An 11834-nucleotide genomic window follows, 5' to 3' on the forward strand; every position below is an offset into this window, starting at 1 on the left:
GGGTGAAGAGGGAAGCAGGTTTTGGAAGGAAATAAACCATCCCTGCTCAGGACAGACCAGCTGCTGGTGGCAGGAGGGCTGTGTGGTGGTCAGGTTGTTCCAAAACTACCAGCTGGCCTCTGTCTCCTGTTGGAAAATGCCACTGGGGCAGTGTCCCCTGCCCGGACCACTTGTCTGCTGGACACAGCAGTGCCTGTGCGAGTCCCCAGCAAGCTGGTGAGGGAGCAGGGAGCTGCCAGTGGGCAATGTAAGCTAGGGTTAGTACAGCTTGATTCACACAGCATTGTAGCACCCCACAGCTCCTTTCAATAGCTGGCCAGTTTTCTGTGTGCTTCCTGACACAATCTGAAGCCTGGGAGATGCCAATTTGGGAAGGTGATGGGCTTGTGTGGGCAAGGACCAGAGCTGGTGGAAACCTGCTCACAGGCTTTGCCACACGAGGGCATTGTCACTGCTGGGAGCTAGGCTGGAGCAGCAGCCCGAGCCGTGGAAGTTAGTACTCTTCTATAATTGTATAGCAGCCTAAGTATTTTGACACGTTCCTGGTTGTTTTGGCAGCTTTCCTGCTGTAAAATATGGTTTGCTAATATACACAAAATCTGTTTTTATCTATTTGTTTTGTCTTGAATTCCTTAGGAAATATATGGTTTTTCAAGTGACTTTTCCTTTGTAGCTAGGAGTTCTGTTCAGTTCACGCTGTTGTGTATTTTACATGTATATACATTAGGTAGTACTAAGGCACACATTTCTCCAAAATAAACGCGTTTCTCTTCGTGCAGTTCAGACGCAGAGCTGTTACTTAGATGGGAATGCTCTAAAAACGCTACAGAAAGACTGAATTTGACCCCAAATAATATAATCCTAGCAGAAAAAGTTACTTTAGTTGGCATGTGTATGACTTAAGACCATTTGTTTATACAGCCTCAATAAAAAGCCAAGAAAATCTAAGGGTATAAGATCTTTGTCTTGCAAAGCACTCGTGTGTTTTTAACAGTATGTGCATGTTTATTAATGTCAAAACATTTGGGACCACTCGGCTGCTTGTATTTCAGCTTAAACCACACGCTGTCTTGGCTGGAGGACTGGGTGCTTCACCGCACGCTTGCTTTGCAGCACTTGCCACATGAAGAGGTTCAGGCTTTGTCTTTCCCCTCAGTCTTCACCAAGACACAAACACAAAGAAAAGAGGAAATGTGTTTTAGGGGATTTTCAATATGTTCTTACTAAAACTATGGAGGTTTTGTCTGTGATTCTTAAGATCAGTAACTTCGTACTGAACTAAAGCTATTAAATAACAGATGAACATTAAAATATATTTTTTCTTCTAGCCTGAAACTTTTGAGCACCTTTTTATCAAGCACCCCGAAGCAATGTCATTTGAGCCTCTTCTTCTGGAGCCAGAAATAGTGCTGGAAGACATCAGTGTTACCAAAGTGTTGAAACAAGAGGATACACAAGATTTTTTAGTCATTAATTCCATGTTTACAAAAATTCAAGACTCTGAGCACGACTCTGCTTGTTCTAGCAGCCATTTCACTAGCAGCAGCTTCTCTGAGAGCTTTCACAATGACCAAATCGCTGGAGAAATCACAAGGCAGTCCGACATAAAATACGCTACTATTATCAGCAACTCCAGATCCGGTGGGCTTTATGAAGAGAAGAAGAATCTCAGAAGTTGCTTTGAGAGGTGCTTCTTAGCCGAAGATTCCTCAGTTGCAGGTGCTTTCTCAAGCAGCTCTTGGGAGGTGGGAAACCAGGCTTTCCTCCTGCTGCCTGATCAGCCTGGCAGTCGGCCCAGCAAGACTCTTTCCCTTTCCCTGATTTCTTCAGAGGGGTTTTCAGAGCCTTCAGATCAGGATGACACCTTCCCAGATGGAGGCAGTCCTGAGCGAAGCCTCTGTTACCTGGGGATAGCATCACTTGAAAAAAGAGAGAGTGACATTTTTTTAACGGAGAGTTCCGGAGTGATGTGTCAGATCCACACAGCTGATCTGCTCAGAGACGTGGGGTTCCTTCGGAACACGCCTCCTAGCTTAAACACATTTATCCAAAGTAGCTTTAACTACAAAGCCATTGTGCCCTACATGCCTCAGTTCCAGATGCCTGCCGCCAAGGTGCAAGACGCCACAGAGAACAGCTCTTAAGTCATCACGCCATAACTCGGTACTCGTCGTGGCTTTTTAGGTGTTGATATGTTCTCCCGTTTTTCCCTCTCCTGACTTATTTCAGGAGCTCTCCTGGTTGGAAGTTGTGTGACTAATCCTGCATTTGAGTCCCAGGATTTCAGCAGGAAGAAAATTCTGTTTCTTGACTTAAGTTTCACACGAGGGGCCTTCCTTTATATATTTGATATATAAATATATGTAATTAGCCACTGGTGCCAAATAGTTTCCTCCTGTTAGGTGCACATCCGAGCACCCCGGTGCAGAGCTGCCCTTGCAATTGGGCTTTGTGCCACGGGATTTCAGGTGAGGACTGGCTGTGACCCAAACACAGTTCTCAGCCCCCAGGCTCCGTGCTGTGGGCTGTGGGCAGCTTTGGCAGCCCTCGGGAGCTGTACCTGGAGCTGCTCCCGTGGCTCCTGTGCGGGCAGCGCACAGCAGCCCTGGCCGGGTGGCCTCAGCGTGTGGCAGGAGCCTTCCTCCAGCTGGGAGAGGCAGAGGAGGTGGGGGTGGAGATCCCCAAACACTGTTCAGTGGTTGGGAATTGCCATTGTTCGTGCCCCGAATAAACACAGCTCTGGTTCATCAAAAAAAAAAAAAGAAATTTAACATGTTGGCCAACAGCACTGAAAGAGCTTGCTCTAGGTTTTTTTGGGGAGTCCAAGGGCGAGACAAAGGAGTGGCCTAAAGCATAGCATTAAAGGGCATATTGAAACAGAAGGTGCCCACATTTTGTCTGGGGGGAGAAACTCGGATGTGTACAAACTCGGGTGCTGTACAAATACCAGTGGCTTTGTTTGTTTTTCTCCAAAATCCCGATGTTTTGATTGCTTTGCTGGCACCTGCATTTAATTGAGCCTGTGAGTACGCAGATGGTCCACAAGAAAAAGCAGTGGGAATCCTGCCCTTCAGTGGCTGAAAGGGAGGCCGTGACCAGCGGAGGCAAACTTGGGGCTGTTTTTACGTTGTCTCTTTTTCAGTAAGATGAAAATGTTCAGCAGCAGCATCAAAGAGCTGTAAGAAGAGCTGTGAGGGCAGAGGCTGAGGGCTGAGCAGTGCCTCAGCACATCAAAGATACCCTGAAGGAGTGACTGTTCAGCAAGGAAGGGCTTTTGGTGCTGCAAGAAGAGGAGCAGAGTCAAAATTCTTGGTGCTGCACAACCACAGGGTGTTACCTGGCTAACCCGTGTGCTTGGAAGTAAAGCACCCATGTTTTTGCTGACCATGAGGTTCTAGTACAAACGATATTGTGGTAAAACTAACATCTCTTCCAAACTTATTCTGTAAGAACCACAGTAAAAAAGGCAGTAATTTGATCCAAGAATCCTGTTTTTTTGATCTGCAGTGAGCTAGCCTGGCTACACGGACATGAAGTCAGTTCAGGAGCCGTGCTCCACTCAGCTTTGGCTAGGAGGAAAATCAGATCTTGCATCCCAGCTGTGTTTGTAGGTAAACAAAACCACACACTTGGAAGCCAAATATATTTTTTCTATCTCATAGCTAATAAATATTTTTGTATACGTACTTTTTCAAAGAGCTATTTTGAAAAGCTAAGAAAGATGAAAACACTGTGTATTCCAGAGCTAAATTGCTGTAAAACTTACTTGGGGAATTAAAAACAAAAGGGCAAAATTCAGCAACAGTAGTAAACAGTAGAAGTGTGGAGATCTTTTAATGTATTAGTGATAAGAAATCCGATGGGGCAAAAGGGACCAAAGCAAGTTATATAGTTACACTTTAAATTTAAGATAAGGTTTAAAAACAACAACAAAAAACCCACAACTTGTTCTCAAACAAGCTGCTAGCCTGGTTCTCGCTGGGTGTCTGTTTCTGAATGCTGATATGACACAGGCCTGATGTGATTGTTCAGAAAAAGGGGGTGTGCGGGGAGGTGGCTGACCAAAACTTGTCACTCGGAAGAGCACCTGGAGCTGCAGGGATGAGCCCAGAGTCTTGAAAGGGCTCCTGTGGGGCTGGGCAGCCTTGTCGCAGGTCCCGTACCTGCTGCTGCTCTGCTGGAGTGAGCCGTGCTTCTGCAGCCAGCAGCAGGAGAATGCTAAACCAGAGCTCCTCTGAATTAAAACCCACTTCGACCGCTGTGTGGATGTGATACAGCACAGCCTGCGGGGCCCGGGAGCTGCCCACCAAAGCCAACATCCCCCGGGCACACGAAGCTGCAGCCAGGCACCTCCACAGGGACCCCTCATGCGCTCCTTCAGAATCGTCCATCAACCTCCTGCAGCTCCATAAACTGGGATAATAAACACATGGTACATCACGGAGCGTGGGTTCCTTCAGTTATTGTGTCCTGCAAAGTTGTCTGGTTGCATCTGAAGATCTTTCTTGGGAAATGAAAAACCAACACTGATTTTATCACTGAGTGCTCAGGGTGAGTCCTCATCCAGTAACTGCTGGGACAGGAGCACCCGTAGGCATGGGAGTGATCCAAAGAGCGAGTCCAGGAGGGTTTTCCTGGGCTGCAGTACATGGGAAAAGGCAGGAGTTAAATCCTGCCCCCTCCATGCAGGGCTCTGATGTGGCTCAGAGCTATCAAACAGGGATTTGATCGCGCTCTTCACCTTTCTTCACTTCTGTATGAGGCCCAAGCCTGCGTGCCCTGCATCCCCCAGCTCTGCCCGTGGGCAGCTACAGCTACAGCTGCCTTTTCTCAGCGTGATTTTTCCCCCTGTTTTAGGTCAATTTACTCATTACCAAAGCTGAGTGCCTTCTGTGCCACATCAGGTAACGTTTTATTCCATGTTTACAGCAGTCTACTTTTTCCACAGGGCAGCCATGCCCTTGCTTTATGCAGGAGCAAATCTCGTTTGCTTATTCCTGGGGGTGACAGAGATGGGCAGGTGTCAGAGCACGGCTGTTTCCTAATTTCAGAGGGCTGTTCCCATGGCAGACAGCCCTCCTGCTTTCCCTCAGCGGCTTTGAGCCAGGCCCCTGGTCTGCGAACTGGGGCTGGATCTTGGCTGTTGCCTCCCTGCAGCACGGCGAGGGAAGGGAGATGCCACAGAAACGCGTTTCGGACATCCCGGGCGCACGGCACCACCACGCACCCAGGCCTTGGCTGCACATTTCTGCTCTAGTAGTGAACTCGTTAATGCTTTCCTACAAACACACCTATGCCTCGGCTACAAATAACTCCGTGTTATCCCCCTCTTCTACCAGTGCAAGTAAATCGGTCATTTTGCAGACATTTTTCTTTTACATGTTTTGCCATGGCTCTGTGGCAAGGAAAGGCCTTTTCGGTTTAAACAGGAAAAGCAAATAGGAGGATCCATGTGCAGCTTCAGACGTACACATTAAGCCCTAATATTAACCTCCTGCAAATTAATTTTGAAGAGCATTCAAGAGTCTAGCTCATTTATCTAAGAAAATTAATGTTTTGCTATTTCTTTTACAGGTCATTTGCAGCCAAAGTTAACTGCCCGTTTTTTTTTTTTAGCACGATTGATGTGTGAAGCAGCAAGAAATTGTTTTCCCCATTTTGTACATTTGTTAGTCCGTCTTTGAGTCATTGACCTGTCTAATCAGCCTTGGATTTGAAAGTCTGCAGTGAAATGGGTTCTGCGTTTTGCTTTTCCTCTTGCATAAACTGGGAACTAATTTCTTTTCCAAATGTGGCGTTCACTTCTGGAACATTTGCAGTAATCATTTCCCACTGGTGAGAATATCACTCGAAACACCACCTTCCAACAGCGTCAGAAGAATTTTGTAATTATTTTTGTGAATAAAATGTTGTAGATGTTAACGTTGAGTTTGTCTGTCTGAGTTTCCAGAGGCTTTGTGTGTGAGGGGTGGTAATGCTCCTGCTGGTGGGTTCCCATGGGTGAGCCTGGTCTCCGAGCTGTTATTTAAAAGGGGAAAATCTTCAGAGTTTCTTTTTTTGCAGTTTGCCATGACCAGACCTTGGAGATGACAGAGCTGCTGTATGGTACGGGATGATTTTGTCAGGAGGCTCCCAGATGGAGGTGCCACCAGCCTGCAGCTGGTCCCGGGCAGGGACAAGGCTCACGCCTGGCTGGGGATGGCTTCATCCTGAACACGAATCTTTGGTGAGGGAGCTGGAATATCCCTGTGCTCTCTGCTGCTCCCATCCTCAGTCATTTGTCACCTGGAGTTGGGTGAAAGGACCAAATCCTTCCCTCTGCATCCGCTGCTGCTGGGCTCTGCCAGCACGGGGCTCTGCCCTGGAGCCCTGCTCTGACCTGGGCAGATGGATGGGGCTGGGGAGATGGGGCAGGAGGACACAGGACAGAGCCTTTTATGCGTTTATCTGTGCAAAGAAAGCAGGGAGGTGCTGGGGGAGGACTGGAGCACCTGGCCAGGCCCCAGCTGCCCGCAGCACCCCAGCAGCGCTCCGCTAGGCCTCGGCGCGGGGAGGCCATGGTGGAGGGCCCGAGAGGCTGAGAGCGAACAAAATATCCCTGCCCTGGAGGAACCTGTTATCTAAGAGCATTATCTGGTGGTGAATCACAGCTGCTGGTTATAAAAGCATTCCCTTAATGATTCTGAGCAGTTCTCTGAGGAGGAAAGGGGAGCCTGGGCCCGGGAGCAGCGCAGGCTGGCAGCGGGGTGGCACGGAGCAGGGGTGCTGCGAGAGCCCTCCCTGCCCCTCGCAGGCACAGGAGGCATTCCCCGGGCTCCCCAAAGCTTCAGAGAAACCTTCCTGCGGGTCTTAGTTTTAAAAATACAGAGCTGAACAGTATATGCTGCAAATAGTTACCCAGACTGGGCTTTTGCTGAGGATATTCCACCTCCTGTTTCCTACTGCAGAACACCTAATGGAAATGCAGATTTCTACTGCGTGTCCCATTCCTCCATCCTTCCTTCTGCTGGGAAAGCAACAGGAGGTAATTTTGTCCAGGCTGGAATGAAATCTGAAGGCCCTGATATGATAAAGCACTGAGTTCCCTGCTTGACCCGGTGCCCGCTTGGTTTTGGCAGGTGTCATTCTGTTCAGTAATTATCCTAAATAAAAAAAAAAAGGGAATTGTCTGTGTGAGACTCTAATTAATTACGACCCATCAGGAGCTTCTTATGCAAGAGCTGTCATCAGCAAAGCAGGGAGAGGCACCGAGAAACTCTCACTAGGAAATCTGAAAATGAGCCTCGATGGCTTATGAAAGAATGCGGTGCCCCGCTGCTGGGGAATGAATGGAAAAGCAAACGGTGGAGGGAGGCAGAGGAAGGGAGATCCTGGGGGGCTTTTAAGGCTGATGAGAAGCCCGGCCAGCGAGGTCTCTGGGCTGTGCTGAGGCTGTCTGTGGTCGAGGTCCCAGCAGCGCACACCCCTGCTTGTACTGCAGCCATAAACAGAGCGCCCTGTCTGGCCTTTCACTACCCGCAATCCATGGTGCTTCTTTGCACAGTCACGGACGGGTCATTTCCGAATGCAAACTGAGCTCATTTCACTTGAAAAGCGTTTTTTAAAACATCCATTGATGTCTTTAGACCCGAGCAGAGCACTAAGGGCAGGTACCAAACACAAAACTTTCTGGTGCTGCTTTTACACAGCTGCCTCTCAGCAGGGAAACTCATTTCAATATTGAAACCAGCGGCTTGTCAGCGACGTCGCTTCGTGAAGAAGAATGGATGTGATGGGGGAGCCAAGGAACAGACTCGCTGTTAGTTCTCCCAAATCAGAGCTGGCAAGGCAGTGCTGGGAGCCGCACGCATAGGTGGGCAGGAGACATGGCACAGGCTGGGGCTTGTGGTGGAAAGACACACGCCGTGACTTACTTCGAGCTTCAAATGATGATTGAAGATCTGGGCCAGAAGAGCCTGGCAATGAAATAATTATTTAGTTTTCAGCCCAGCTAATGTCAGGAGCGAGGTGCAGAGACCTGAGGCTGTTTTGCCAGAACAGCTTGCCACCCCTCTGCCCCCAGCCACGCGGTGATGAAAACCCCTTTCCTACAGCAAAAGGTCCCAGGCACAGATTTATGGCTGCAGAGAGATTGTTTCCTACAGCTGTATCTGAGGGATGTGTGCTGAGTTTGGTTTTGTTTTCACTTCACAGGATTTTGGAATGCACCCTGAACATGTATGCCACATTTTATTTGCTGCTCGTCTCATAAACATGGGTCCCTTTTGCACTTTTTTTCTGATCAGTTAGATCTGAAAAGAGATGGTGAATTAGGAGCCCTGTCCTTATCGCTCCGCGATGACTAACATCCAATTTCCTGTCTGGGGTTTCAATAGATTGCTCTCTAAACCGCATGGAGCTATCTAGCTGCAGCAGCCACTCCTACGTTGTTGCATTAGCAAGGGTAAAACTGCACGAGCGTTTGCAGAGATCTAAATTCAGCACATCTGAAGCTCTATTTCAAGGTGAGCGCTGCTTCGTGGCCCCCTCGCAGTGCTGTCCAGAGCTATTAAGTGGTGATGGGGCCCAGAAACACAGCCAGGCTGGGGTCAGGGGCTGAGGCAAATGGGAAGAGCCCACTGCTAGTGAGAAACGAGCTCTTTAAAGCTTGCCTAGCTGTAACGAGCAAAGGGAGGAGAAATTCTGCTTCGGCGATGATGCTGACAGCATTGGGAAGAGCAGATTCCTGCCACGCACTTTTCCAGCTGCCCACACACCCCGCACATCCATCGCTGAAGCCTCCACCCTGCTGGTGCCATCCCCATCAGACACCAGCCAGCTGCCCGCGTGCTCGGCGCTCCTCTTGGTGACTGCTGAATCCATGGGAAAGCGCAGGGGGCTTCAGAGAGCAAATACTGCTGCTGCCGTCACGTGCGGGAGCAAAACAAACCCTCAGCGCTGAGCGTAACACGCGCCACCCAGCTCACGGCCTCGGCCGGCACGGCAGCCCCTACCTGCTGCTGAGCTGCCAGGGGTAGGGTTTGTGCTCCTTGCTCTGAGAGCTGATGTTTAATTGGTCTTGTTTTCATCCACCTCGTTTGTGTTGGATCAGTTATCATCAGGCTAAATCAGAGAAGGTTTTGGTTTTCTTTTTTAATTTGCTCTGTTTTTTTGTAGTGCAGTGCATGAAGGATGGAGGGACTTTTCTTGCCAATGGGGGATCTTTTGTCACTAAAAAAAAAATAATAAAAAAATCACAGGATTGGGGTCTAAAGTCTAAATGGGTAGTGCATGGGTTTATTTTTAGAGAGCTGACGTTAGTTACCTGTCTAGTAAATTATTTTGCAAACCTGTTGCTGTGAGTGCAGCTGTACCCTGGCTGAATTAGGTGCACTTTTTGGAGGTGCTTTTCTAAATCTTAGCAGTAAAAAAAATGAGATGCAGACAAGAAAGCCAGATAAGACCTTATCTTTGTAACCCTCCTGACAGGCAGGAAAATCACTTTGCTGGGCGTTTATCAGATTGAAGCTGCAGGTCGTGTGTCTGCCTGCCCCAGCACGGGGTCCCAGGCAGAGCAGGTGCAGGGCAGGTAACAGCAAAAAGCTGCGACTGGCTCGGACCCTGTTTATGGCATTTAAAGGCCCAGAAGAGGAAAAAACAATTTCTAGGGAGATCATCAATATGTCAGCAGCCAAGAGAGTGACTGGAGAGAGGGCTCAGCAGCACGGGAGCGGTGGCAGCCAGCACAAAGGGCCGCGTGCATCCTGCTGCTGGATTTATCTCTTTCAGCAAAAACACTGCAAAATTTGCTACAAATCGAATTGTGGCCCTTAACGGGCAACTTGGAGCCACCTGTTCTTCAGGGCTGATGAAAACACAATGAGAGCTGGAGGTGTGACATGGTGGGGACCTCTCCTCTGGACACCTCATGGACTTGTGTGATGAAAGGCATCGCCGGCCCGGTCACAGACATCACTCTAGGCTCACGCTTGCAGAGCAAGACCTGGAAAAGGAAGCCAAAGCCTGCAGAAGAGGTGTTGTTTTCAGTACCCGTGGCAGTGAGAGAGATGGGCTGATATTGCTGCATGTGCCTCGTGCAGCTGATAGAGCGACAGTGATGTGGCTGCTGTCATCAGGAGCAAAGAAAGAGCTCTGCAAGGTGAGGGAAGGTGTAAATCCCTTCCTGGCAATAAGTCCACACAAGAAATGATCCAAGACCACTAATTCCATTGCAGGGCAGTGAGACAACCTGGCAGGGTGCTGAGGGCACTCTCAGGTCTTTATGGCCCCTGCCCAAGCCTTCTCTGCAGCCCCATCGCCCTGCTGGTCCCACCCGAGCACGGCTGACCTCGGGATAGAGGCTTGGGAATGTGCCTGGAGGAACGGCAAGGGTGATAGTGGCCTCAGTAAAACAGATCAGGCCTAAATCTGATAAAATGTGATAGCCAATTTATTTATTTATTTACTTGAGATCCCTCCAAGTGCTTTCTCCTAGGCAGCCGTAAGGAAACGGCACGCAGAACAGATGATCTGGATGAATACATACCCAGTTTGGGTGGGTGATTTTGCAAATACCGTTCCAGAAAAAATACTGCGTGAACAGAATCGTAAAATAACCGAGGCTGGAGGGGCCCCTGGGAGCTCCCTGCTCGCAGCAGGGCAGGGAGAGCAGGCTCCTCAAAACCAGGGTTTTGAGAGCTGGGCCAGGGTATGGCGCAGCTGGCAAAACTGTGCTGTGCTGTGGAAAATGGGTTGTGCAAGGAGTGTCCTTTGGGACTGCATCAGCTGGAGTGGGGAAAGCACAGCCCACTGAACGACTGGGGTGGAATTTTATCGAAATTTGTGGTTGTAACAGGTATCCGCTAAGGATAAATGATCTTAGCCTGTGTTTTATAGTAGGGTTGGCCCTCTGATATCAGTTTCAAAGTAAATCCATTCTCTTCTTCCATGTAAAATATGGTTTACTCACATTAAGTGGCTGGAATACAGACACTTTGCAAAATCAACCATTTTCCAATGGAAGAAGTATGCTAGCTTTAACATCAGGGCTTCATTTCTTGTACTGCTTGTGATCAGATCAGTTTATTAGAGGGATCTTTAGCTGGTTCCTCTGTAAAATACAGGGGCCTTCCAGCCTTGTCTCTTATGCAAGACGAGCTGAAAAACACTGTTGGTGGCTACTTTTTTTTCACAGAATTCCTCCACATCTACCCAACAGAGCAGCCTTCCCTCCCCCAGTTTTACAAACTGGGCTGGGTTTGGGCTGCCAGCCAGGGAGCCCTCGCCGGGAGGATTAATGCCCAGCAGCAGGTTCCCGCTGCCGGCTGTCACCCCGACCATCGCCCAGCACTTTTCACTTTGACCCTCTCGGGGATTTAGGTTTTCTGTAGGGCTGGGCTGAATGAATCAGCTCTCGGTGCCTGCCAGCCCTGCCAGCAAACACTGGGAGGATGAGGGGGAGGAAGAGGAGCGAAGTGCTCGAAGTGCTCGTACGCAGCAGTGTAAACAAGGAAGGCTGCGGAAAAGCTGCAGAACACTGGATAAATGGCATCCTTTCTATTTCCTTGCTAAATACTCTGCCTGAAGGGAACAGTCTCGTCCTGTCCTCCCTGGTGAAATCAATACGGATCCTTTGGGGGCAGTGGTGCCTTTTGGTCCTATCACAAAAGCAGCTGCTGAACCTTGATGTGAATGAATGGGAACATCCAGCACTTCTGGGGCATAAAGGCAACAAGGCATAAAATCATCCACCTTCCTGCTGGTGTCTTTTTCTGCTTCGTTATGTGTGATTTACACAGCATCCAGCTCTCCCCAGATAATGTCTACGATGCCCCAAGGCTATGAATTCCCCCGGT

At 49.1% G+C, this 11834-nt stretch overlaps 1 protein-coding gene across 14 annotated transcripts in view; it reads left to right on the plus strand.

Annotated features, from left to right (window-relative positions):
• LEPR (leptin receptor) overlaps positions 1–5928 on the plus strand; it is a 37067-nt gene extending 31139 nt beyond the window's left edge. For 11 of the 14 annotated variants that reach the window (XM_027463088.3, XM_021276342.4, XM_027463095.3 and 8 more), the window contains one exon: positions 1329–5928. In XM_027463088.3, coding sequence (XP_027318889.1) covers positions 1329–2144 — 816 coding nt within the window. In that variant the 3' untranslated portion in view covers positions 2145–5928. The remainder of the gene's footprint in view (positions 1–1328) is intronic. The other 3 variants (XR_011810844.1, XR_011810845.1, XM_072041468.1) reach the window with 3 other exon arrangements.
• The last annotated feature ends 5906 nt before the right edge of the window (positions 5929–11834 follow it).

This window comes from Anas platyrhynchos, chromosome 8, assembly GCF_047663525.1.
Source record: "Anas platyrhynchos isolate ZD024472 breed Pekin duck chromosome 8, IASCAAS_PekinDuck_T2T, whole genome shotgun sequence".
Classification (NCBI taxonomy): domain Eukaryota; kingdom Metazoa; phylum Chordata; class Aves; order Anseriformes; family Anatidae; genus Anas; species Anas platyrhynchos.